General features: G+C 41.6%; 1 protein-coding gene across 2 annotated transcripts; it reads right to left on the bottom strand.

The window, feature by feature from the left end:
- Window positions 1–1,062: 1,062 nt before the first annotated feature.
- Window positions 1,063–26,268, bottom strand: NOM1 (nucleolar protein with MIF4G domain 1). 2 transcript variants are annotated; one of them, XM_039526504.1, is made up of 12 exons: window positions 25,714–26,267; window positions 25,315–25,593; window positions 24,378–24,502; window positions 23,173–23,368; window positions 19,563–19,886; window positions 18,850–18,960; window positions 17,481–17,648; window positions 16,771–16,892; window positions 12,094–12,226; window positions 6,435–6,566; window positions 3,104–3,213; window positions 1,063–1,740 (listed from the first exon to the last, which is right to left on the bottom strand). In XM_039526504.1, exons 1-12 carry the CDS (start codon window positions 26,206–26,208, stop codon window positions 1,563–1,565), a joined length of 2,373 nt encoding a protein of 790 aa, XP_039382438.1. In that variant the 5' UTR covers window positions 26,209–26,267; the 3' UTR covers window positions 1,063–1,562. The 2 variants fall into 2 exon arrangements, with proteins under 2 accessions (XP_039382438.1, XP_039382437.1); XM_039526503.1 differs by having other exon boundaries at window positions 25,315–26,268.
- Window positions 26,269–26,529: the final 261 nt, after the last annotated feature.

Raw genomic sequence — 26,529 nt, 5'->3', positions numbered from 1 at the left:
GTTTTTGTCTTATTTTTCTGTGAGTTCATTTGAGAGCATAGTGATTGTCTGGTTTCGCCCACATACTTGTCATTGGAGCATTTAATGCACTGGATAAGGTACACTACACGCTGTGATAGGCATGTGTGGGACCCATGGATATTGCAAGGTGTATTGGAGAGGGGGCGTGGTATTGATCATTAGCAGTGGAGATAGGTCTGTTGGTTTTGCATCTGTTATGGCAGGGTCTGATGACACTGAGTTGGTGGGTCCTGGTCTGTTCTACTGTGTATTTAGCTGTGAGTAGTTCTCAGACCTGAAGAAGGGCTCTGTGCAGCTCAAAAGCTTTATTGGAACAAAATAAATTGGTCCATTAAAATATATTACCTCACCACTTTGTCTCTCTAATATCCTGGGACAAACATGGCTACAACATTGCAAACAAACAACATATAATATAAACAACAGACTTCACCCAGTCCACAAGAGATGAGCTGTTATGCAAAGAAAATTAGAGGGACCTTCAAACAGCTGGATGGATAGTAGAGTAGGTATTAACTGCAGTAGTCTCTTTTGGAAGATAGTTTGAAAGCCTGATATTGAACTGATGGCTATTGCTTGCTCTCTATCAATAGTAAAATCTGAATTAAAAAGTTTCATTATATCTCAAATAGTAAACAGCTGGCAACATTTTAAACTAGAAGGCAGCAAAACAAGCACCATAAAGCATAATAAAATTGCACTAGGCAATTAGGTTAAAGTATTAGCATAAATTATGCTGTGATATTTAAACCCAATATAACTGAACAAGTTAGGTCTTCAGTCAGTCCACCAAGGTTTATAATGGAAACATCAAAAGATCTTTTCCTGATAGAGATGCAGGTAAACAAATCATACAGTTAATCAATACATCTCTTTCAACCCTAGTCTTCTATAATTCTATGATTCAATTTTATTTAAAACTGGGGAGTAGTTATAAGACTTACTCCCCAAAGACTGCACCCTCTAGCGGCCTGTTTTACAACAGATAAAATACAATTATGTTATTAAAAAGCTTTCACATTAAAATCATAGATCAGAATATGGCACAGAAACAAAATCCAGTTTTATTTATTCTGTAAAAAAGTGAACAGGTCTGAATATCAAACCCAATCTTACTCCACGATCTTACAGGAATTAGGAAAGCTAGAAGGTTGGGGTTGCTGAACACTACCACTTGCTGACTGATAAGTGATATTAACTAAACTTTAAAGGAAACTCAGCTATCTTGCCTGATAACTGGCAAGATGAGGTGTACCAAGTGGAGGTGTATGGGGAAGACAATAGTTTTTAAGGCAATGAACAACAATGTATAAAGATAAATACTTTTTTCCTTCTTCAGTATTTTGTTTCTATTTCCCCCCAAACTTGAAACCATTTTTTAGGAGTGTACAGTCCTACATCACCTCAAAATAGGGGGCCCTTTGCAGCATTACAATCCTGCTCAGCATCTCAAGTCTTTGGTCTGTGAAAGACATTGTCAAGATCAGCTTTGTGGTTTCGTGAAGTCCTTATTTTCCATGCAAGTTTATTTGAAAATAAAACTATAGTTTTAATCTGGATTCTCTGGCTTGCAAAGTCCTGCTTACTAGTTCAACTCTTTCTTTTAATAAGCTGGCTTCTTCAGCGCTTTTGTGTGCTTGTACGTTCTTCAGGAAAAAGTGGGAAAGGAAAAGCTTCAAACCTTCACGCAACATTCCTAATTTTGGGTTGTCAGTTAACCTGAAAAAGACCGACACACAAATCAGAAATAATTCCAGTTTCCTACTTTCCAACTGACCAATGTTATAAATTCTCTTTTGCTATGCTGTCAGGTTTTGAGAAAAATCAAACTGAAAATTTATCAAGAAAAGCCCACCTTTATTTATTTATTTAATATTAACAAGCGCAGGCCTCCACTGGTTTGGCAAACAGTTGAACATACTTCACATTCCATTTCTCAAAAGGTAGTTTGTAATTTTAAAGTATTTTTAAGAGACTTGACTTAAAATATTAGTTGGGCATAGTCAAAAATGTAAGCAACGTGTGGCAAACCTCCCACACATTTTAACGGATGGAATAAAATTTGAAAGACAATACAGTCTGTATGGCAATACAGACTTTCCACTTTATGTGTAGTTCTACAAATGTAAACATTATCTTTTACTACTTTAGTATTTTTGGCAGATCTAATTCCACAGAATATACCCTATTATCTCTTCCATTATTAAATATTTATATGGCACCATTTCCATGGCTCTTTAGAAACAAACTAAAAAAGCAAAGTTCCTTCCTGGAACAGCTTACAAACTAAGGCCATGACTGCAGTACAAATACACAACATGTCAGGAGACCAGATTACCTGTGACCCTTATTCAGCACTGTTCCAATATGTAGAGTGGATGAGATCTTAAAAGCATTCCGACTGTAACCAAACTAATGTCATAGTCACCTATACACAGCTGTCCATTGTGGGTACACAAGTGGAAGAATCAGGTCTAAATTTTAGCCACTTCAGTGCGATTAAGACATTTCCTCTGATTACCTCTAAAAGGTGTTCAGTTAATAACCCTTGCCCCTTTAATATGAAGAATAGAGATTTCTAGATAAAATGCTGCAATGCTAGAGAGAGTTAACTTTCCCCTGATTCATTCCATTATTTGCTTTCTGCAACAGGGAAATGTCGTAGCAAGAATAACTCTGCGGTGTGACTGAATTCTAGTTCCACACATAGGATAAAGATTTTTGGGGTGGCTGGTATGTCAGCTTAGTGCATTAACAGTTTTATTGTTCTTGCTTGATAGCGATAGTTGATGTATTGAGTATTTCAAAATTTGTATTAACGTTGTGTGTAAAATTCCATAATATATTTATACTGCAGTAGCACCTACAGACCACAATTAAAACAAGGGCAGCATTGTGCCAGGTGCTATACAAACATATAAGAAGAGATGGACTTTTCACAAGAAAGCTTGCATTGTAAGAAGTGAGGTGTCAAGGGCTTGGGGTAAGCTATGGATAATTAACATAAATACAATAAGCAAATCCCTTGCGTGTCCAATCACTGCTCACCAAATGTTCTCTGGGAAGATCAATGATCACTTACCTTCCAAAAATGCTGGTAAGTTCTTCCAAGTCTGTTTTTATTAATAGTATATATAACACTTGCCGCAAGAAGTGGACTTTGGGTTTATCTAGTTCACTGAATTCAACTACCTAGTTAACAAGACAGCAAATGTTAGACTTAACACTGAAGACCTAATTAACATACTTAGGATGCTTTAATATGTCTCATTCAGTAATTTATTATTATGCTCATTGCAGTGGCATCCAGGACCAGAGATAAAAAATAAACCAATCAAATTAAAAAAATATGCCTTGCATAATTTGAGAGTTTAGAGATGAAAAGCTAAGAATAATCATGGTAGTTCAATCCAAAACACCTACTAACCTCACATAGATATTGAACAAGAGTGGCAACAGAACAGAATCTTGTGGAATCTGGCATGAGTGCGCAGGCTGACTGCATGAGCAATCGTCCAACACTGCCTTCTAAAACCTCGCAGGAAGGAATGAAGCCACTGAAGAACAACCTGGTCACCTCTACCTGATATACTAAGGCAACCAGATACCCAGGAGATAGGTACCTTAAAAGTATTTAAGACAGAGTGGACCCAAAGGTGAATCCAAAACACACTTAATGCACAACAGTATTTTTAAACAATATATTTATTTACAGACATTACAATACTCATCTCTGCAATATCTGAGTGCTGGCAGATGCACTAAAAATCAGCATAGGCACCTGTGATGTTGCACTCCATGTAACTTTATGAAAATATGCTAATGAGTATGAATATAATGTAACTGGAATAGGTTTGATGCAAAAGGTCTCTTGTAAGGTATCATTACAAAGCTTATAGTCTACTAAGTGTGTTCATCCTATTTGTATACATGTATCATTCTTGTATCTGAAACTAGAAATATGAACTATAACTCTGAGGTCCTATTGTTATTATGCAAAGTGTGGGCCATTAATGGCGCTTTAGCATCTTTTTGGCTCCCATTAACCAGGACAATTGACTGTAGATGGCTCTGTTTACTTGCAAGCCTTCCTGTGAGTCAGGCCTGGAAGAATGAAGACTTGGAGGCTCATAGGACATGTGACCATGTCACCTGGTACTGGAATCCATCTTAAACCTGGTGCTTTTCCATTTAGAAGGAGGGGTGGGGACCCAGAGACACAAAAAATTCATGCTTTGTGCAAAGGTATATAAGGGGGTGGAATAGAACAAAGGGAGCTGCAGTAATGAGAAATCCCCTAGCTACCACCTGAGCTGGAGCTTACAAGAACTGTACCGGGGAAAGGATTGGGCCCAAGCTAGAAAGGAGTCTAGTCTGTGAAAGCTTATTGGAACATCTCTGAGGGTGAGATTGTATCTCTAATCAGTTTCTTAATGTATTAGGCTTAGATTTGTGTGTTTTGTTTTATTTTGCTTCATAACTTACTTTGTTCTGTCTGTTATTACTTGGAATCACTTAAATCGTACTTTTAACATTTAATAAAATCACTTCTGTTTATTAATTGACCCAGAGTAAGTAATTAATACCTGGGGGAGCAAACAGCTGTGCATATCTCTCTATCACTGTTATAGAGGGCAGACAATTTATGAGTTTACCCTGTATAAGCTTTATACAAAGTAAAACAGATTTATTTGGGGTTTGGATCCCATTGGGAACTGGATATCTGGGTGCTGGAGACAGGAGCACTTCTTAAGCTGTTTTCAGTTAAGTCTACAGCTTTTGGGGGACGTGGTTCAGACCTGGGTCTGTGTTTGCAGCAGGCTAGCGTGTTTGGCTCGACAAGGCAGAGTTCTGAAGTCCCAAGCTGGCAGGGAAAACGGACTCAGAGGTAGTCTCAGCACATCAGGTGGCAGTCCCAAGGGGGTCTCTGTGACCCAACCCATCACAGCACCACACTTCTGTCCATATTAAGAATATTAATGCAGTGGCTATACCATACCCAGACTTCAGACTGAATGAATTAGGATCTTAGGGCTCGTCTACACAGAAGTTGGACTTCTTTAACTATACTGGTACAAGTATCAGAGAGGTAGCCGTGTTAGTCTGGTTCTGCTTATACTGGTACAGTTAAAGTGGTACAACTCCCTTAGTATAGATGCTGTTATACCAGTATAAAAGCTGCTTTTTTCCATAGAGCTTGTTCCTGTAAGGGAAGTGAACAAAAACCCCCAAGTGCTGCAGTGTGCCAGTATAGACAGTGCACCAGCACTCCCAGCACTGACAGCTATTCCCCTTGTGGAGGTGGGTTTTTTTATGCCGCGACTACTAACGTTGCTAGTGAAGACATGCACTACGTTATACCAGTTTAAGGCATCTTTATACCAGTAAAACTGCAACCATGCTAGGGGTTGTACTGGTACAGCTTTCAGAAAAATTATCACTCCCCTGCCCCCAGCTGACAGTCACACCACTACAAAAGCTGTGGGTAGGCCAGGCTGATGAAATCAGTGGAACCCAGGTTCCACCCACAGCCTTCCTCAAAACATGAAGGTTCGAGATAAGGAAGTAATAATCAAGGTCATTAGTATCAGGTGATGGTTTTTTGAGCAAGGTCTTAACCACTGTTTAAATGGTTTGGCATCTTGCCCTCCCAAAAGGAAAGCAGTAACAATCCTTATCAGTAATGGCCCCAAACTTCACTGCTGGCTTTCAGCAGCTATAAGGAGCATGTGTCTGTCTGGTAGGGAATAGCCAGCAACTCCACCAGGACATCCAATATATGAAAAAGGGTGAAATTCCACCAGTAAAGACAAACTCAAACTCTCTTTTTTAAAAGGAACAATTAATAATTTACTGTTGTCTGCCCAAATTCTGTTTATCTTCTGGATAGCCATCTTAAGTACTTCTGTGACTTCCATTACCAGGGTATCTGAGCGCCTCTCAGTCTTTTTTAATTAACTTAACCTCACAACACTTCTATGAGGCAGTGAAGTGATACTATCCACACTGTACAGATGGGAACTATAGGATAGAGAGATTAAGTGACTTGTCCAGGGTTACACAGGAAATCTGTGGCAGGTCAGGGAATTTAACCTGGGTGTTGCAAGTCCCAGACTACCACTCTAACCACTGGGCCACAGTTCTTTTAAAAATAAATAAAAAGTAAATTAATCTAATCTCTTTGGCCACTAGAACCACTTGTATGAAACTAAATCAGATCCCTACATTTGGGGCAGTTTTAGACAACAGGCAAGTAAAGTTCACCTTAGCTAGGAAGTTGGGAATAATTTGTTTCAAAACTAAATAAGCAGCTCTAATACAGATTAGATAACAAGGAACATACACACACATTTACCATAAAACTAACGAATGAGGTAGAAGTGCACAAATACTTTAATAGAGACTATGCTGACCTTGAGGACTGATAGGGAGAGTGATTTTGTCTTTAGCAAGTGGGCCAACAGAGAAACCAGGTTGGAGAAAGTAGTGGTTGACAGGTTTCCCAAATCTCGGATTTTATCCCATATACTGAACTGGAATGTCATCTAGGTGTCAGAACAAAAACAAATACAAAATAAAGATTGAAGTCCAATTAAAATAATTAATATGTAATATCACAACAGGCTCTCAAAGCTACCGTGGCACTTTTTCCAGTCAGCTACTAAGTACAAAACACATTATTACGCTTATTTAATCATTTGCAATGCATTGGAAGCCAAAATGAAAGATGTTACTCACCTTGTATAGTAACTGGAGTACTTTGAGATGTGTATCCTTCTGGGTCCTCCACTGGGGGTGCACACTTGCCCTCCATTGGAGATTTTCGGCAGCAGCGCCCTTTCAGTTTGCACATGCACCCTCTGCATTCTCATACTTCCTACCAAGGATATATAGGGCTGCATGGGCGAACTGCCTTCAGTTCCTTCTGCACCTCAAAGCCCCAAGAAGACAGATGGAGAGTGGGTTGTGGAGCACTGACAGGGGCAAACATCTTGAAGAACTCCAGTTATTGTACAAGGAAGTAACCTCTCACTCTTCTTTGAGTAGTGTCCCTATGGGTGCCCTTTGTGAGGTGACCCATTAGCAGTACCCCTAAAGGAGGTGGGGGCTTCAGAATTTAGTTGAAGGCTGTGTGTAGGACTGCAGAGCCAAACGGAGCACCTGCCCAGGAAGGCTTGGTGTCTGGAGAAAGTGTGAACCAAAGCCCATGTATTAGCCTTGCTTTTTTCCATTAACAGACATCCTTTAGCAGGGCCATAGACACAGTACGATCTCACAGAAGGGGCAGGGTACATTAGCCACATAAACAGGAGAGTATGCAACCAGAAACCCACTTAGAAAGCCTTTGGATAGTCACTGGAAACCCTTTAGTTCTGTTCACCATAAAAACAACCAATCTCAGGGAGGTCACAAAGGTCTAGTCCTGTCCTGATAATAAGTCAACGCTCTCCTGATAGCTAAGTTATGAAGGACAGCTTCCTGTTTTGACTGATGAGGCTTGGGGTAGAATACCAGGAGATAAATAATACAGTAACTCCTCACTTAACGTTGTTCCGGTTAACGTTGTTTTGTTGCTACGTTCCTATTAGGGAACAAGCTCGTTTAAAGTTGCACAATGCTCCCTTATAATGTCATTTGGCAACTGCCTGCTTTGTCCACGGCTTGCAAAATTCTCTGGAAGAGCAGCACCTCCTTGTGGGGATTAGAACTAGGGGGGCTGGCAGCCCCTCCCACCATCAGCTCCCCTAAATCCCCCGTAAGGTATGTGGCCGTCCCCTAGTTGGGACATAATACTTTTTATCTAGTCTTTTTGCGGGGTGGTGGTGGGAGGGAGGGCAGTAGTAGGAGTCTGCCAAATGGACTTGGCAGACTCTAATAGTCCTTCACTTATAGGAAGGACAGCCCATGCTGATGATGGTGTGTGCACAATGTCAAGTAATTGGTGCTGTCTCTCCTGCACTTCTTCTAACTGGATCTGAAGGGTGTCTGTCACACTCTTCATCAGATCCTGAAACTTTGAAATCATCAATGTGAGACGGGGGTGGGGTGGGGGGGGAATGACAGCTTCATCTGGAGAGGAAGAAATATTAGACTGTGGCTTAGCATCCTCATCTGCTCTCCTTTCCTGGTCCTTGAATGTATCCTCCTGCCTTAAAGATGGCTGTGGAGGAACAGAAGGAGTTGGAGAATGTTGTCAAAGGATGATCTACATGAGCACTGAGCACTTCAGAAAACTCTTGCTGGTAAGCTTCCAAGGATCTCAGTATGTTCACTGGGAGGATCATACAGGAATGGAGGGGGCATGCAGGGTTGATTATAACAGGTGGGATGTTTGGCAGGCTTTGATTGTAGAAGCCTGGAAATGTCCCTCAACGGTGCAGGTTCCAGATAGTCAACATAGGCAGATCGTCAGCAGAGCCCTGCACATAAATCTGGGAGTCTGAAGGACTCTCCTCTTCATAGCCTGGTGGAGGGGCAGATGGTGATTGAGTTTCAGGAGTTTAAGCTTAACAAAGAGAAGGTTAAAGGATGACTTGATTACAGTCTATAAGTGTCTACACGGGGAACAAATAAAATGGGTTCTTCAATCAAACAGAGAAAGGTATAACACGATCCAATTGCTGGAAGCTAAAACTAGACAAATTCAGACTGGACACAAGGTGTAACTTTTTAACACTGAGAGTAATTAATTATTGGAACAACTTCCCAAAGGTTGTGGTGGATTCTCCATCCTTGACCATTTTAAAATCAAGATAGGATTTTTTTCCTAAAAGAAATGCTCTAGAAATTATTTTGGGGATATTCTCTGGCCTGTGTTATACAAGAGGTAAGACTAGATGATCAGAATGGTCCCTTCTGGCCTTGGAATCTACAAAGGAGTAAATGGCCATATTTCAGAACATGTTGGTACCGACAAAAGGTGGGGTACCACAGATAATACTGGTTGTGGTACTGAGAGTCCCAAACTCAACAGAGGAGACTCATGCTCCTCAGAAATGAGCAGATTCTTTGTGAACCTGAACTCTTGCAGTACCAAGTGAGGTTACATTGAGACCTGGTGAGACCCAGTCAGAGGTGTAAGGTACTGAGGGTTGTATTTACTGTTCTGGTACTTGCTCAGCTGATGATCTAGGTACCAGTGAGACAGTGAAAGATGAAGAGTGCACTGCCTTCTTAGTAGAGTGCATAGATTTGGTAGTCTCTCACCCAAGTTTCAGTGGTACCAAGGCTTTGGTACCATGGACAATAGAAGCAGACAAAGACAAGGCTGACTGCAGTATTGAGACCTCTGCAGACACTTTTGCAGAGTGGAGGGTCTCCGGCATGGTAAACCTTTCTGAGTGATCTTTCTGAGAAGACCTGGCGGCACTCATCTTGGAGGAAGGTTTTTCAGATTCACTTGCAGATCTCTGCTTTACGGTCCTAGGAACAAGCAAACCACAGAAGCTGACGGGGCACTGTGGTCATTCAGCGGCACATGCGCGCGTGTGTGCTGAGGCGTTCTGAGCCCAGATCTGCTGCAGGACGAACAGAGCACTCCATCATAAGGAGCTGGAGCTTTTTCCTTTGTGTTTCTTCGAGCAGCTCTCGAAGCTAGTGCAAATTTTGCACTTAGATGGTACATGTGTATCCCTGAGGCAGCGGATACAGCACAAATGGCCGTCACTCACTTGGGAGGGTTCCCGGCAAGTTGGGCAATGTTTTGAAACCTGGGGATCTACACATATCCCACAAAAGAAAGAGAATTCCTAAGGAAGGACCTTGCTGAGGACGAGGGGGAGGCAAGCCCAAACCCAGCAAAAACAAAAAAGGAATACCCGCCCCCTCAAAAAAACAGGAACAAAATAAAGTAAAATAACTAAAGAATAATAAAATAAAGTAAGCAGAGATCTAAAATTGACCACAGAAATAGAAGCTGCACTTAGGTAGGCACAACAAATTGCTCCATCTCAGGCTGAGGCAGCTGAAAAAGAATTGAAGGCAGTTCACCCGCACAGCCCTATATATCTTCAAGTATGGGGCATAAAGATCCATAGGGTGCATGTGTAAGCTGAATGGGCACTGCTACTGAAAAATCTTGGACTGAAGGCATACGCACACTTCAAGTGCAAGTAGGGACACTACTCAAAGCAGCAGCAAATTTATGTTAGAAGTTGCTTTGTAGCTTGGAGATGATACAGGTAGTGTTTAGCAATCACAGAATTAAAATATACATCTATATGTAAATCCAAAAGAAAAACCTGCAAGTGGTCTAATCAGTTTACATAAAAGCCTACTGAAAATGAAGCACACTTAACATATACATTTTTTTTTTCGTTTTTGTAAAAACACTATCAAACCTCTCATCTCTAACTCCTCTACCCCACAAGCAACATGAAGATACCAAAATAGACATGCTAGCTGCAATACATAATGTATCCTACTTACACAAATTCCATGGACAAATACCTGCTTAAGCCCTGTCTTAAATGGGGCTGTGTGTGGATGTAGGGGTCTACTCCCAGTCCCTCAGGATAGGAGCCTTCACTTTGATTTATATATATATTAGGAATTAGGTAGAAGATTTTAAGGCCCATTTTTTCTGACTATGATGTCCACAAAGGCAATACAAACTGCAGCAGTTACATATTTTGTTCATCTAGTCACATTTGATGCATTAAAGTATATCTCTAGGACTAAACTCTTGCAATACTATTACATTTTATTGGTTAAACATACATTTTGGAACTTTATACATATAAAACAGGATATTTTTGTTGAAAAAGCAAACATGCACAAAAATATTCATCATAGTGTTATTTTCTTCGTATGTTCTTTGTCAAAACACCAAAAGGTCCTACTCTGTGTAACAGACCTTTATAGTGACAGTTACAATTCATGTTTTTTTCCTTAAGAATAATAGCAATCTTGTAACTGCAGTAGAAAGACAAAAGCACCTCTGAATGGTTCAGTTTTTACAATCCTACCACTGAAAAGCAGCAGGGGTCTATTCTGGATGCAAGGGATTCTCTTTCAGAATATTTACACCTTCCTTTTCCATCACAGTTTCCTCAGGGCTTGGCTACACTTGAGAGTTGCAGCGCTGGTGGAGGCTTTCCAGCGCTGCAACTTAGTAACTGTCCACACCTGTAGATCCTTCCCAAAGGCCCATTGTAACATACTGATCTATCCTTCTGGCAAGGCCATAGACACAGGTGGGCCACAGCCCACCCAACTAGCACCCAGTCACACCCAAATCTGATTTTAAAAAGATTGAACCAGATTGCTAAGAGATGCAGCCTTTTAGAGGCAGCAGCAGCTTTACATATTGCTCTGCTCGACTCTGCTTCCCCATCAACACAAGCTCAAATTCTGCCCCGTCATCTAGTCACTTGTCCCCAATTGGCTCTCAGTTCCAAAACTATCAGCCAAATCAGGTTCTGGCCAGCCATTCACCCCCAATGTGGAGGGCATACCTCTGGCAATGGGAAGGAAGTAACCAGAGCTGAGTGGTGTGGAATGGAGATGGCGCTTGTGTTGATGGGGAACGGAGCAAAGCCCAGGACTGGGAGCAGAAGGCCATGTGTCAGGTCGCATGCCACTTACTGGCCCGACCACCTGTTGGTCACTCTCACAGGGGATGTGCTTCGGTTACAGGGGAAGGGCTCCCAAGCGGCTCTGGTTACTGCCTCTGCATTGGCAGAAGTGCAACCCGCCTTGCCCCCAGACATGGGGGGATGGGTGGCCTCAATCAAATATGCAACATAATAATATACAATATAAATGATTTGCTGTGACGTCAGACCTTTGTTCACTGCCCACCACCACAAGTTGGGTCCCACCCAAATTTCCACTCCTAGCTATACCACTCCCTTCTGGCCAGAAGTGGCTCAATAAGCTTCCTTAAGTGATGAGCTAGTCATCAGATTCTATTTATTTATAATAGTTGTGTAGGCCAAGAGACTTTTTCTGTGGTATTATATGATGCAATAAAACTGTACAGCCAGAGTGACAAACCTCTAATAATAGAAATCCCAAAAGAATCTCAACTTCAACAGTACCACAACAAGGTAGGAACAGATCTTAGTTTACCTGAAATCTTCTATCGTATTCACAAAACTTGTTAGCCAAATATGCATAGAAGGGGTTATATGTCTTCTCCTGTAGGCAACAGTCAAGGAGAACATGAACAATCTCTCTCTCTTGCTGATCCTTAAGTCCAAGCCTGCAATATCAATAACAGTAAAAAATAATGAATTGAGTTTAAATGAAATCTAACTGTCCTAAAGTAAGAGCCACTGGCAATTTCTCTAAACTAAGACCATTCTATTGCAACTGAAATGGAATCCTTAAAGGTTTAAATTGAAATAAGCTGTCAGCAGTATAGGCCAACCCAGTTTCGTTATGGAGAATAACACTATGTATGCGGCATGACAGAGTGACCCAAACAATCCTGGGCAAGAGGGGAATGACAGACATGCTATCAGTTTCCATGCAGGAAAATGCAGGTGACATTCCATATTTGCACTTCCTCTCAGAAAGTGATAAGGACTGGCACTGCAATCATGGATAGCCAATCTGTCCTCCCATCTTTGGGAGGAATCGTATTACTGTGGCAAGAGCTGAGGCCTGGAGAACTGAGATGAACTGTACAGGGAAGAAGATAAGGAATGAGCTAAAAGCCTTGGGATCCCCATTCAAATTGGCTAATATTCTTTACTGTGATTTTGGGAGGAAATGGCTGCTTTCACATACATCCTTGGCAGGGTTAATGGGGACAGACAGGTACCTGGAGCCCTTAAGTTCTATGAAAAAGCTATGACTGAGAAAGAAAACCTCTTTAAAACCTTTTTTGGTTGATGATATGAACCTTTTTATCTCTTTGTCACCAAGTCAAATCTACTCCAGATAGTGACTGAAAATAGTGATTAGATGGTGGCTGGGTTATCTAAGTGAAGTGAGTTTGGTGGTTTCAGTCCAGTTCCTAATAGAAAATGTCTACTTTAAGAACACCAACAATAATTACAAAAAACACAATCTGTACTTATTGGCACACTCGTTGGCTGCCTCAGCAGAAAGACCAATGACTGAATTGCCTTCTCACTCGTACAGCTGGCCCAACTAAAAGAGGATTCAGACACACTGGAAAGGAACAGTACCTTGTGCTGCACCTGTTCTGCAATTAAATATGATTTAGTTCTGAGTGCTGTCAAACGTTTGGCTGCACTAAAACCAATTTAAAAGAAAAATGCTTAGTGTTATAATATAAAGAGTGTCAGTCACAAAAATTACTTGAATCGCTTTGAGATTGGACTTTCATCTGGCATTCATGTGACTGAAATGTCCTGTCTGCCTAATTTTAGAATATAAGCTCCGCTGGGTCTTCCCTGTTTTATACAACACAGTGGAGCCAAATTTTAGTTAGTAAGGATCTAAGTAATCTTAGATGGTTGTGTACTTCTCAAGAGATCAGCCACTGCATTTGTGTATACTAGGTTTACAATGAAAATACCATCACACAACCAAGATTAGAATTTAGGTTTATATAATGTACACATCTGGGTTTTGGGGTTTTTTTAATCACCAGTTTGTAGGAAGATAAGACTTCAAGTTTGGTTATCCAGTGAGAAAGCACAATTGTCCCAATTTTCAGGCTGTGGTCTCATTCTCTCAAGTAAATGAAAATAAAATTTTGTTACTGCTCTGATTGTCTGAAATAATTTTTCTGCATTGTTTGTTCTGTTTTGGGACAGGGTTTCTCATTTTAATTCTCTTGTTAATGTGTCTGGCTCTTGGTTAGTCTTATATGTTTAGTATTGTGCTCATTTTCAAACATTTTAGAATGCCATTACCAGTACCAGTTTGAGAAAATCAGAACTGAGACTAGGTTTTCAATTGAAGTAAAAAGTCTGACACACAGATAATATAATGGATTTTGATACTCTGGTTTGATACGTAGACTTGATCATATAGAACACTACTCTAGTCCTCACCTAATCCTACCAGATTTTGCTGCTCAGTAGTTTGTTAAAATGTGTACGCGCACAGCAATTTGATATGGATTTCACGGATTTAAGTGTAATTTTAGAAGCAACCATTGATTCAGAGCACTTTTCTTTTCCGAACTCTCTAACTCTGTTACCATTACCATTTGTACATGGTCATGGTGTGCTAACAGTGAATGGTGCCAGCTGTAGCCTTGTGAATCTGCATTCCTATGTTCAGTGGCAGCTTAAAGCATACAGATCTGATTTTTCTGCTATTTTTCCCCTTTCAAATATAAAAGCCAAGATGATCGTTCACTGCTGTGAGTTCCAGCATAAAACATTCTAGCTTTTGTCAAGCCACAAACAACAAAAGATTCTCACCATAAAAAAGAAGTTTGAGTCAAAATGCTGATTAAGTCCACCATGAAATACATAATGCTCACAAATATGCATGTCTTGATCTCCTTACAGATAGGCACAATAGTAAGAGGCCAATACAGCTCTATCAAGAGCTCTTTAATGACATAGAAATCCTACAAAATGTGGAAACATGGCTAAATTGCTAAGGATGAGTACAAAAGAATAGCACAAACCCTTAGGGACAAATCAGAAAGGCTAAAACACAAAGAGTTACATCTAGCAAAGATGTAAAAAGGACAAATAAGATGGAGGTCTTTAAATACATTAAGAGCAAGAGAAAGATGAAGGAAAGGGTAGGTCCTCTCCTTAGCAGGGAAAGAGAGCTAATAATGGACAACATCAAGGCTGAGGTTTTAATACCTATTTTGCTTCAGTCTTCCTTAAAAAGGTTATTTGTGACCAGATACTTAACAATTAATATTAACAACAAGGGGTGGTGGTGGGGGGAAATGCAAGCCAACATAGTGAAAGAACAGGCTAAAGAGTATTTGGACAAACTGGACAAATTGGAGAGCAACCAAAATGATAACCTTTCCCTCATAGGTCATGTTTTTTAAAAAACTGGGTATGTTAAGTCTTGAGAAAAGAAGATTGAGGGGGGACCTGATGACAGTCCTCAAGTGTGTTAAAGGCTGTTATAAAGAGGACAGTGATCAATAGCTCTCCATGTTCACTTAGGACAATAAGTAATGGGCTTAATCTGCAGCAAGGAAGACTTAGGTTAGATAGTCAGAAAAACTTTCTAATGATAAGGTAGTTAAGCACTGGAACGGGTTTCCAAGAAAGGCTGTGGAATCCCCATCACTGAAAGTTTTTAAGAAGAGGTCAAACAAACGTCAGTCCGGGATGGTCTAGGTATGCTTGGGTTTGCCTCAGTGCAGGGGGCTGAACTAGAAGACCTCTCAAAGTCCCTTTCACCCCTACATTTCTATGATTCCACCATAGAAACGTAGAGTGTCGGGAAGATACTGCTGAAGTAGCTCACAGTTAGCAGCAGCAAAAGCTTGAGATTAACTCCCAAAAGGCATTGGCAAATAGTAAAGCATATTTGAAAAAATTTGAAAACATATTTCAAAATAAATTCAAACTTTCAAAAGACAAGGATGGTCTTTTTCGATATTCAGAACTACAAGTTGTGGTTAATGCAGTGCACAACAACATGATACTTTATCTAACTGGTGCGCAGGCCAAGTTTAAACAGCCTATATTCACTGCTGCTTCACCTCAATTCTGGCCAGAAAGTTTCTGAGTCATATTACAGTAAAAGCCATGTTATCCGGCGCCGGTTAGGCAAAAATTCCGGATATCTAAGGGGGCTGGGGCATGGGAGAGGGTGTGGGGCACAGGCTCTGGGAGGGAGTTTGGGTGAGGAAGGAGGCTCAGGGCAGGGGCATGTGAGAGGTTTGGGGTGCTGGATCCGGGCAGCGCTCACCGCATGCGGCTCCCCGCAAGCGGCGACATGTCCCTGCTGCTCCTAGGCAGACGTGCAGCCAGGTGGCTCTCTGTGTTGTCCCCACCCCGCCCCAAGCGCTAGCTCTGCAGCTCCCATTGGCCGGGGACTGTGGCCAATGGGAGCTGTGGGGGCAGCGCCTGCAGGTGGAAGCAGTGCACAGAGCTGCCTGGCGACACCTCCACCTAGGAGCATTAGGGACAGGTTGCTGCTTGTGAGGAGCCGCCAAGGTGAGTGCTGCCCGGATCTGGCACCCCGAAATGCCGGTTTCTAGAGTTTTCCGGTTTATAAAGTGCTGGAAAATACAGTTTTTACTGTACCTTGAGAACTACAATTCCCAAAAATGTTTTAATTCTCTATGTGACAGCATCAGCAAGTCTATGTCAACTTCACAAATCTGTTGTACACCCATTGTAGTCTAGCTGATGGATCTGTCAGTGGCTCCATCAGCTAGCACAATAATAAGCACAGCTTTCTGTATAGATTTCTCAGACACTTCCCTAAGGGACTGACTGACAAGGAAATTTAGATTTCTATAATTCTGGAAAACAAGTTTATGTTTATCATAATCCTTATTTTAGCATACTCTTCTATGCCACATCCTTTCTGATTACTTGGCCCAGAGGCTTCAGTTGGTATTAACACATACCTCTGCAAAAAAAACAAACCAACAACCCACTCCTTACTCCTGAGTCAGATCAGTTTTCTTTGCTACATTCTCACTTAGTCCCTCTGGGCACCCTCTCATCTGATGAGACTAGCAGTTCTATGCTGCTCTGCCTGATGTCACTCACCCTGCGCACAACTTCCCCTGATCTCCCTGACTGGCAAGGAGGCAACATGAAAAGTTTCCAGCCCAGATAGCACTTCTATCTGTCCCTAGGTTTCAACAGGATCCTGGTGTGTACTTACTTCAAAAGTTTTTCAAATGCATCCAAAAAGTCTTCACTACTCATCAAGACACAAAATATATTTCTCCTGATGTCCGTGTTCATTCTCTGCTTACGAGCAAGCTCCAACATCTTTGAACTCATCTGAAAAGAAACATATTTTTAAAGAAACATTTACTAACTATGCATTCTATTTTGCACTTACTATAGGAAACCTATTTCAGTGAAACTTTTCTGATATGATTATATATACATACCTTGAATGAGTTGTGAAGCAACAGTCCAAAGGCCTAGTGCCCTTACCACTGGAGATGAACATAAAGAGTATCAGGACTTGGCCTCCAAGCAGTGAGATCAGATAACTGACCAGCGAAACTGGACTGAAAGTGATGAAATGAGTAGTCCTTCTCTAAGAGACCATGCCCTTCTCACTATATTTCTATGCACTTTTAAAAACACTTCAACCATATGATTTCTAGGGGGATAGCTGGCTCTACCTATAAGGCTACAGACTGTGGAATCCATTTCCAACTTGAGTTCACCTTTTCCATTTCACCTGACAATGCACCACAAAATCTTTTACAAATCCACAAGGTGGAAGAGAGAATTTCAGGGCCAGGGCAAGCATAAGTCCAAATACTAACCGCAGTATCACAAAGATATTTGTTCATGTTTCTCAAAGACAAAATTGCCGTGGCACTTTCAATGATTAATAACCGTCTTCATATTTACCTTTCCCACGGGCAATTTGTGCTGCGTCTTGCGGCTAGTACTATCAATCATTGGTGCTCCGCTCCAAGATGACCCTACTATCCACCAACGGCCAACCTGGTCAGCATTAAGGAGAGATTCCAATGACACACGAAGTTGAGTCTCTCTTCCAGAGCCACTGTTATGAACCTTTTATAACAATAAAATGTTTTCAGTTCCAAAGAGACTTTTTTTTCCTAACAAAGGATTTAGATCATGGCATAATTTAACAAGTTTCCCGACTATGTTCTCAGACGTTTCTCCCCACAACCTCTCTCTCCAAACAAAATCAACATACTTCTCATTTATTTTGATTTACAACACAAGAGAGTGCCTAAACCCAGTAGCTCTTGGAATTTTTTAAAAAATGAATTCCAACCAAAAAGACAAATCCATAGGTTATCTCCATCCACCAACTCAACACCTTCGTTCAAATTCTAATTTGGAGTTGCAAGTTAAAAATAAACTGTAATGTCCTATTTTCTAATGGACATTTTTGTTCACATAAAATCACCAAAAGTTTTGGTACAGTTAATACTTGATCATGAAATGAGTGGAAGGGAAGAGATGTTACATGTGCACTAGCAGAGCTGTGTAAAAAGGTTCTACAGCACCTGCTTGCAACATGTCTGTCTCTAGCGTACTGTATTAAATTCCTGACTTGTGTGCACTGTATTTACACAAATTTCAGAAAAAAAGTCCAACGGTGAACCAGAAGAGTGGCTTAATGGTGTAAGCCTCAGGTCTGAGATACATGGACTCTCTAGAACCAAACTAAAATCCTGAGGAGGGTGGCAGTTTCTCAATCTACAGAGGTATATATTTTACTTGTGGGGTTTTTCAGGTAAGATCTTAAAAATTAATGGCCTGATTCTTATAAATGCTGAGCATTCATAAATCCTGCTGAAGTCAATGGGAGTTGCAGGAACTCAACACCAGGGATGATATCTTGGTCTGCTCTGCACAAACATCAAAAGATCCCACAAGCACAGGGATTTGTCTCAGTGTCCTTGGATAAAAAATATCTTCTTTCTCTAAAATTTTGAAAATATCTTCTTTCTCTAAAATTTTGCAGTGTGTTGGGCGCTGACTAACATCCGGAGATGGCTGCATTTCAGTGGTGTTCTCTGTATACAGTCTGTAAAGTCATTTGGAATTCTTAGAGACAAAACGCACTTTTCACAATGTATCATTCAACCTGCACTGTTACACAAATTCTAAAGTAATATTAGCAGGTCATCTGGTCTACACTATATTACTAGTAGCTTAAAAAAGGATCTTGCAATTACTTCCAAAAGTATGATTTAGGAAAAGTAACAGTGCCCAATAACATACTAAAAAACGTTTTTACCAGTGTTCTCTGCAGCTTGCGCAGCTTCTCAACTGGCTCAGGGTCATACCCTGGGATTTTCCGCATGTCATTGTTTTTTAGTGCCAGCATCGTCTCTAGCATAAAGCGAATCTATGGGTAAAAGAAACAACATTTTTCCAGCATGTCTGCCAAACTGTTATTTAACAAGTGGAAAATTTATCTTGACTGTATTATCATTATGCATCTCACCTAGCAATACATTCTGGAATCTAGATTATGACATCACAAATAAAGAATACTAGCTATAAAACAATATTCATTTTAAGTTCCACTACATGTATTTGTACTGAGTTTAGATTCAAATCTAATTTTGCTAAACAATACCATAGCTGTTGAATTATTTTGGACTTTTAAGTGTACAAATTATATTATTCCATGAAGTAGATGCATCATCATTTGCATAACACACAAAGCAGACAGCTATTTCAGGGCATGTTGGTGTCCATTCTCTGAGAACAAACTTCTAAGAGCACATTATTTTCTACATGTTAAGTAAGCGAATGCAACAATAATCTAATTGGATGCTAACACTATTTTAAGGTCTAATCAGACTATCGCGTGAAACAATTTTAGTAGATAAACTAATACAAAATTTAAACAATTTGGCCAATTAACAGATTTAACCAATTCCCTGATTAATTCTGTTCATGCTGGGAAGTTTGTGCCCAAATGTTTCCAAAATGCATACGTACCCTAGACTGGTCCTGAAATTTCTTCCCTACAGCATTTGCTTTGTTCTGGGCCTCACTAATCAGATCCTTCAGGGTCAAAGCATCATCTTTTCTCAAGGAAAAGCCCACATTTTTCAGAAGGAGCAGAATCAGTTCAATGTCCTTTTCTGTAAAAGTGCTAACAAGTCTCTTGAGAATATCAAAGATCAGCAGCGAATGCACTACGTGAAAGTTATACAGATGGCCAATCAAAGCAAACAGGTTATCGCATTCTTTCCCTTCAGCGTCACTTTTATAGAATTCATCAAATTTCCTCACCACAGCTTCCAAAAAGTGAGCACCAACCTGGCAACAATTGTATGAAAAGAAAAAAAAATATTAGAAAACAATTAAGCATTTTGCATATGTGGATTCCCCGCCCCCCTCGATTTTACCTGCAAAAAGCAATAGAAACAAGCAAACAAAAAATTAGCTTATAGGAAAACGGTTGTTCCCATCAGCCAACATTGATATTCTATATTTAAATATTCCAAAGGACTCTAAGCTATCAGTTCCATACATAGTTTTTAAGAACCATACTATTTGCCTCGTATCCATTTCACTTAACTGGATTATATGTGTAAATATATAATATCAAGTAATCTTTTTATACCTTTATTTGGTAGTTAAAGCAGGTTTGATGAAATCAAGCTAATGACTTACTAGAAAAGATTTGTTTAAACAAAGAAAACTGGAAACATTTCTCACTGCAACATAGATTGTCATGCTCCCAGCTGCCAGAGAATGCTACTCATTATTACTCACAGTTCAGGCTACGTTTTAGTCATGGGTATTTTTAGTAAAAGTTACGGGGCAGTAAACAAAAATTCATGGCTCGTGACCTGCGCCTCCTCCCCCCAGCAGCAGCAGCAGAGTTTGGGTGTGGGAGGGGGTTGGGGCCCGGTATGTGGTGAGGCAGGCTCTGGGCAGCGCTTACCTGGGTGGCTCCTTGGAAGCGGCAACATCCCCCTCGCTCACCTGCCAGGTGGAGGCGTGGACAGGCAGCTCTGCAACGTGCCTCCGCCTGCAGGCACTGCCCCAATGGGAGCTGTGGGGGCAGCGGCTGCAGGCAGAGGTAGCGCCTCCATCTAGCAGCTGAGCGAGGGGGATGTCACCATTTCCAGGGAGCCGCAACGTAAGCGCCGCCCAGAGCCTCCCTCACCCCGTCCCAAAAACTCTGCTGGGGGGGGGGGGGGGGGAAGAAGGGGAAGTGGAGGGGGGCGCAGTGGCCTGAGACTGCCCCAGCAACGGCCAGTGCAACTGGCGCAGGGGCTGCCTGAGCAGCCCCTGAGCCAAGCGCACCAGCCGCTGCAGAAGTCACAGAAAGTCACGGAATCCGTGTCTTCCGTGACAAACTCGCAGCCTTACTCATAGTTATTTTCATACCAGAAAACAACTTATGTGCCATACAAAAATAACCCACATATGGGTAAAGCTTCACATTTTAGTTTAAAAACATTATTGGCCAGGAAAAGCCTGATAAAAAGAAAAGCACTTTTTTCCAGCTTCTGGCTGTGTACTTAGCCCTACTGCTTGTCGACTTCCTACTAGAGAGGAGAGTCAGAGCCAACTTGCCAAATAAATACAATACGGGAAAAATTACTCAGAAAATGACAGACTTCTTTATATTTATCTACAGAAAACTGAGCCTACAAAAAAAAAGTGTGCCAAAAATATACGTTTAAATTGTGGACTGATCACCTGTCAAATATTCATTTTTTAAAGGCGAGTGACGCAATTAAAAAACTGTTATGTTAATGTTGCAGTTAAAATCAGTCAGGAAATGTGTAAAAGTTAAGGTTCCAACAGCAGTGCTGACTTGGTTGCATTACACTTCCAGAGTGGTTTAAGGCATACATTTTATGGCACACTAATATGTCAAGCTGCATGTTCAACAAGAATGAACAGGAGTATTATGTATATGGTGCATAGCCATATAAACATTGCTACAGGACCTTAACTTTTGCATTTTCTGAATCAATTTTACCTGTAACCTTAATGTTACCTTATCACAGTTTTGTGCATTTAATATCCTGTATCTTTTTCAAAGAACAAACTTGAGTGCTTAATAAAGAATTTAAGTAGTCCCAATTAGATTCTGAAATCTACATTACAACTAAGTCAATGGTATATGCGAGAGTCTAGAAACTGGTTGACTACATTTAATAGTTTTAAACTTATAAAAAGATGGGGGTTACTATTAAAACAGCACCAAAATTTTCAAGTTAAATGTGGGGTAAGAACCACCCTTTAAAGCAGGTGTAGGCAACCTATGGCACGCGTGCCGAAGGCGGCATACGAGCTGATTTTCAGTGGCACTCAAACTGCCTGAGTCCTGGCCACTGGTCTGGGGGGCTCTGCATTTTAATTTAATTTTAAATGAAGCTTCTTAAACATTTTAAAAATCTTATTTACTTTACATACAACAATAGTTTAGTTATATATTATAGACTTATAGAAAGAGACCTTCTAAAAACATTAAAATGTATTACTGGCACATGAAACCTTAAATTAGAGTGAATAAATGAAGACTCGGAACACCGCTTCTGAAAGGTTGCCGATCCCTGCTTTAAAGCAACAAAAGGAGTAAAAATAAATGTACTATAATGCAAAGGCTGCACATAGAAAAGTTAACATGGTTGTGCCCCTCTGATATTTAGTTTGGTTTTAAAAACAGCTAATACAGAAATATTTTCACCTCATCGAGGTCAACACATTACAGACACAAGAACTACTTGAATATATCTTTTATATGGGTTCTTTCAATTATGTTTCTGCATTACAGTATCAGAATAAAGCTTTATGGGAACAGCATCTTGAAACAGCTCATTGTCTCTCGGCACAAGTTGCAGTGAAATTATCTAAACTCCTGTAATAACTTCCCTTTGACATTACCTGTTCCAACATGTCCTTCATAAGTTTATTTTGACCTGATATTGTCAAGCCTGAAAATACAACCCTCAAAAAGTTGCTTGATGTGTGTCAAATGCTCTGATCCTGCAAACACTTATAGCTGCAAGCCACCCCACTGACTTCAATGGGACTACTCACATGCATGCATAAGTGTATGTAGGATCGGGCTTTAGTGGGGCTCCTCAGATGCAGGTGGATTTTTTACTCTATAATGGTTTTAATGAATTCTGTAGTTGGATATATAGGACTCAAGAATGATGTTCTAAAGTAGCCATAGAACAAGACTGGATAATTGTAACTAAAGATGGGAAAAATAGTAGCTTTAAGAAATTTTTCAACACTACAGATAGATGCAAGTAGGAATATAAGGCACTAATGGTCTCAATGAGATATGTTAAGCTTTATAAAGGTGACCAATAATTTACAGAAGTAAATACTCATTTAGATGCAGTAACAAGTGTAAGTGCTTGTCACTTGTGAGAGCCTGCCTACTAAACCATAACTGCAACCACAAGTCAGCCCAGATTGCCATATAATGAGGTATAATTTCAGTGATACCGTATACTTACTTTCTAACAATTTCAGAAATTACACATTCAAAAAAAAATCTGGATAAAGCACCATAGAAAGTGTTAGGCAACATGATTAGAAAATAAAACAAGCCCAGGCAAAAAGTTACCTCAATTCCCACTGTATGATGAAGAATGCTGACCAAAAGGACATGCTCCATCATCAATCTAACTGGCATCACTGCTGCAGTAACACAAGCATTCATAAGAATATCTGTTAGTGTTTCATTCATGTCCTTTCTACTGTTAGTCATGTATAGCTCTTCCAGCTGTCCACTTATGGAGGCCAAATTTGGTTCACTCAACCTATTGGGAAAGAAAATTCAGTGTTTGCTTTAGCTTTCCATTTCTCCTTACTCAGTACATACCCTCTTTTTTTTTTTTAATATAATATTGCTTTTAATCCAAAACAACAAATGTTTTATTTTTAATCTTTTATTCAACTAGTAGCTCAAAAAGAAAAAGGGACAAATATCTGAAACAGATTTTGGATCTTTCCTGTTCATCAAAATAATTCAGATACACAAATATTTAGTTCACATCTTCTTAGGAGATATTGTATATAAAAATGAAGTAGTAGTATTCGCAAAGAGCTGATGATGTACTCAGTGCCTGCTGAGCAGTGATGTGCAAAAGACCATAACATACCATATCTAAAATCCAAAAGCACTCCGTGTTATGTTTGTAATTTATTCAGTGTAGTTATAATGGATTCTTATTCTGCATACCAATGGACCATGGCCTACGGACCAGTCTGAGGCCCACTGGCACAGACTAAAATTAATGTCAACTGAATGTTTTTATATAAAAGCCACAAATAAATATATTGTAATGTGCAATTATTACTGTAAACCTATTCTTCAGTAGTATAAGATAGACACTTCTCCTGAGACTCAGGGCTCAGCAGTTTTAATAGTATTTTTTTTTAATGCTCTGACTTCTTTCATGTGCAGATTGTACAAATTTAGGTCCTGATTCTACAATTTTTTTTTTCCCCAACCACGCATAGTCCCACTGGTATCCATGAAATTATGTTTGGTCCACGACATCTAACAGTGTTTGTGGAATTCAACACAAAGTTTTAAATTCACTTATCAATTAATACGAATCTTCTTTAATAGATTTTTCAACTTCTATAAATGTATTTTCTCCAAAATACTTGAGAATAAAAAAGATACTGTCAAAGATGGCTTGCACAAAATTTTATTTAAAAAATCGGTTTGCAAGAATTAAGTCATACCCACTCCCCTCTTTGCTTGAGCAGTCGCTGCTGTAAACACAGCCTAATAATCAAAGAACTTTCACGTTATATTACCTGTTAATTAGTCCTTTCACTGTTTTCTTCAGTCTTCCTAGTTCTTCTCTCTTTTTGTCATCCATTGTCTCGTCAACTCTTCTCACTGGAGGAGGGACATACTTCGTAGCTCTATGGCAAAGACTCTTATCAAAAGAGAAAGACAAGAAAATAGGTCAGTACGTTATAAAAAAAATCTTATTTAAAAATAAATTTGTATTCACTTGAAAGTATCTTTTAATTAAGTATAAGAAATGGGTTATTAAGTATACCATAGGTTTATTTCTAATCACTATTAAGCATTTTTAATTGTAATGCAACACTCATAGTACAAAATTATGCTAAAGGAGCTAAACTTGAACAGCATTTGAAAAAGAAACATGCAACAGCTTATCCTTAGGATCAATTCAAATGAGGGTCCCAATTCTCCACGTTGTTCCAGTGCACAACTCCCATAAAACTCAGTGGGAATTATGCAAGCCTTCCAAAAAGTGTTCTTGGCCCCAAATGTACCATCTGTGTTCACAGATGCACAATTCAATACTGTATCTGATACATCCTCTATCAGGGATGGGATAAATGGTCTGATAGATCTTTTCCATTGCTAGCTACTGTAGTCCTACTGGCATGCTGAAACAATGACAGCAAAATCATAACAAGAACCTCCATGTACATTTCAAGATTTACCAATGTTCATGCTACAGGGCATTGCCCTATCCCCACAGCGTCAGGAAATTTCACCCTGTAATACATAGCATAACACTGTCCCCAATTCACCAGTCTGTGACAAGACTGGCGAACTGGGGACAGTGACAAGACTGAACATAGCATGTCTTGGCCAGGGCAATTTTCAATCCCTTCCAAAACTCAGATCTGAAGTGAAACATTCATGTGATGGGTGCAAAATTGTATTTGAAAAGCACGAAGCTATTTGATGCAAAACCTGCCCCCAACGTACCTTCTCTTCTCCGGAGGTCTTGGCTTTACAGGGTTTATGGTCGCCACCATCCTCTGGGGACATGGGCAACTTTCTGCTTACTTTCCGCTCATCCTCCCAGTTTCCTTCCATATCTGTCTCCTCTGAAGTTTCTAAAGTGTCCTCCATCCTCCCCTCCTCTTCTTCCTCCTCCCCATCCAGCTCCCCCTCCTGATCATCACCTAGGGACTCCAGATCTAGACCCTCCTTATCAACTTCATCCTTCCCCTCGTCCTGATCCAGGTGCCCCTCATCAGCCGCCTCCTCCTCCTCGCCGCTCTCCTCATACAGGCCGGAGAGGGTGGCCTCGGGCTCCAGCGCCCCCAGCACGTAGCCCAGCCCGTCCCGGGCGAAGCTCTGCGGCACGGAGGAGGCGCCCGCCTTCCTGCGCTTGCTGAGCCCCAGGCGCCGCTCCAGCCGCCGGATCTCCTTCTCCTCCTCCTCGTTGGCCGCCAGCAAGGCCCGTTTCCGCGCAGAGGCCGCAGCAGCGGCGCTGGGGCCCTTCTGGGGGGGCCGCTTCGCTTCCTCGCGGGGGCGCTGCTGGCGCTGGGGTCCCGGGGGCGGCGAGGCCGGGACCGCGACGGGGAGGGGGCATCGCCGCACGCCCCGCGCCTGCTCGCCCCGGCCAGCCCCTGGCTCGCCCGGCTCCTCGCGGGTCAGGCGGCGGCGGCGGCTCCGCTTGAGCCTGCGCTTCTCCTTCCTCAGCTCGCGGCGGTTCCTCCTGCCCCGGCCCCCCGCGGGCTGCAGCCCGGGCTGCGGAGGGGAGAGGCCCCCGGCCGCCTGCACGAACTCCTGCACCGCCAGCCGCAGCTTCTGCAGCCTGCCCGGCTGCCGGCTCCCGCTGCGGCCACCCCGGGCCCCTGCCGCCCGCGTCATGCTCCCCGCGGCCGGGCCCCCGGTCACGCTCCGCACCGCCTGGGCGCCGCCATCTCGGGCGAGGCAGCCGCCAGCCCCTTCCGGCCCGCTGGGCCGCGGCCTGGGGCGGCAGCGCCACCTGCTGGGGCGGCCCCGGGGGGGCAGCGGGGCGGGCCCGTAGCGCGGGGCTCGCAGGCCGCGCAGCGAGCATCTAGCGGAGGAGGCCCGGTGGCCCCGTGTCCCTGCCCCGCATCGCTCTCCCGGCCGCCACCCGCTGCTGCCCGGGACCGTCTCCAGGCCGAGGGCCGCCACATCCCGGCCTTGGGAGCTCCCTGCCCTGCT

The sequence above is a fragment of the Mauremys reevesii genome, linkage group 2 (genome assembly GCF_016161935.1).
Source record: "Mauremys reevesii isolate NIE-2019 linkage group 2, ASM1616193v1, whole genome shotgun sequence".
In the NCBI taxonomy this organism is placed as follows: domain Eukaryota; kingdom Metazoa; phylum Chordata; order Testudines; family Geoemydidae; genus Mauremys; species Mauremys reevesii.
This window is presented reverse-complemented; position numbering and strand designations above follow the sequence as displayed.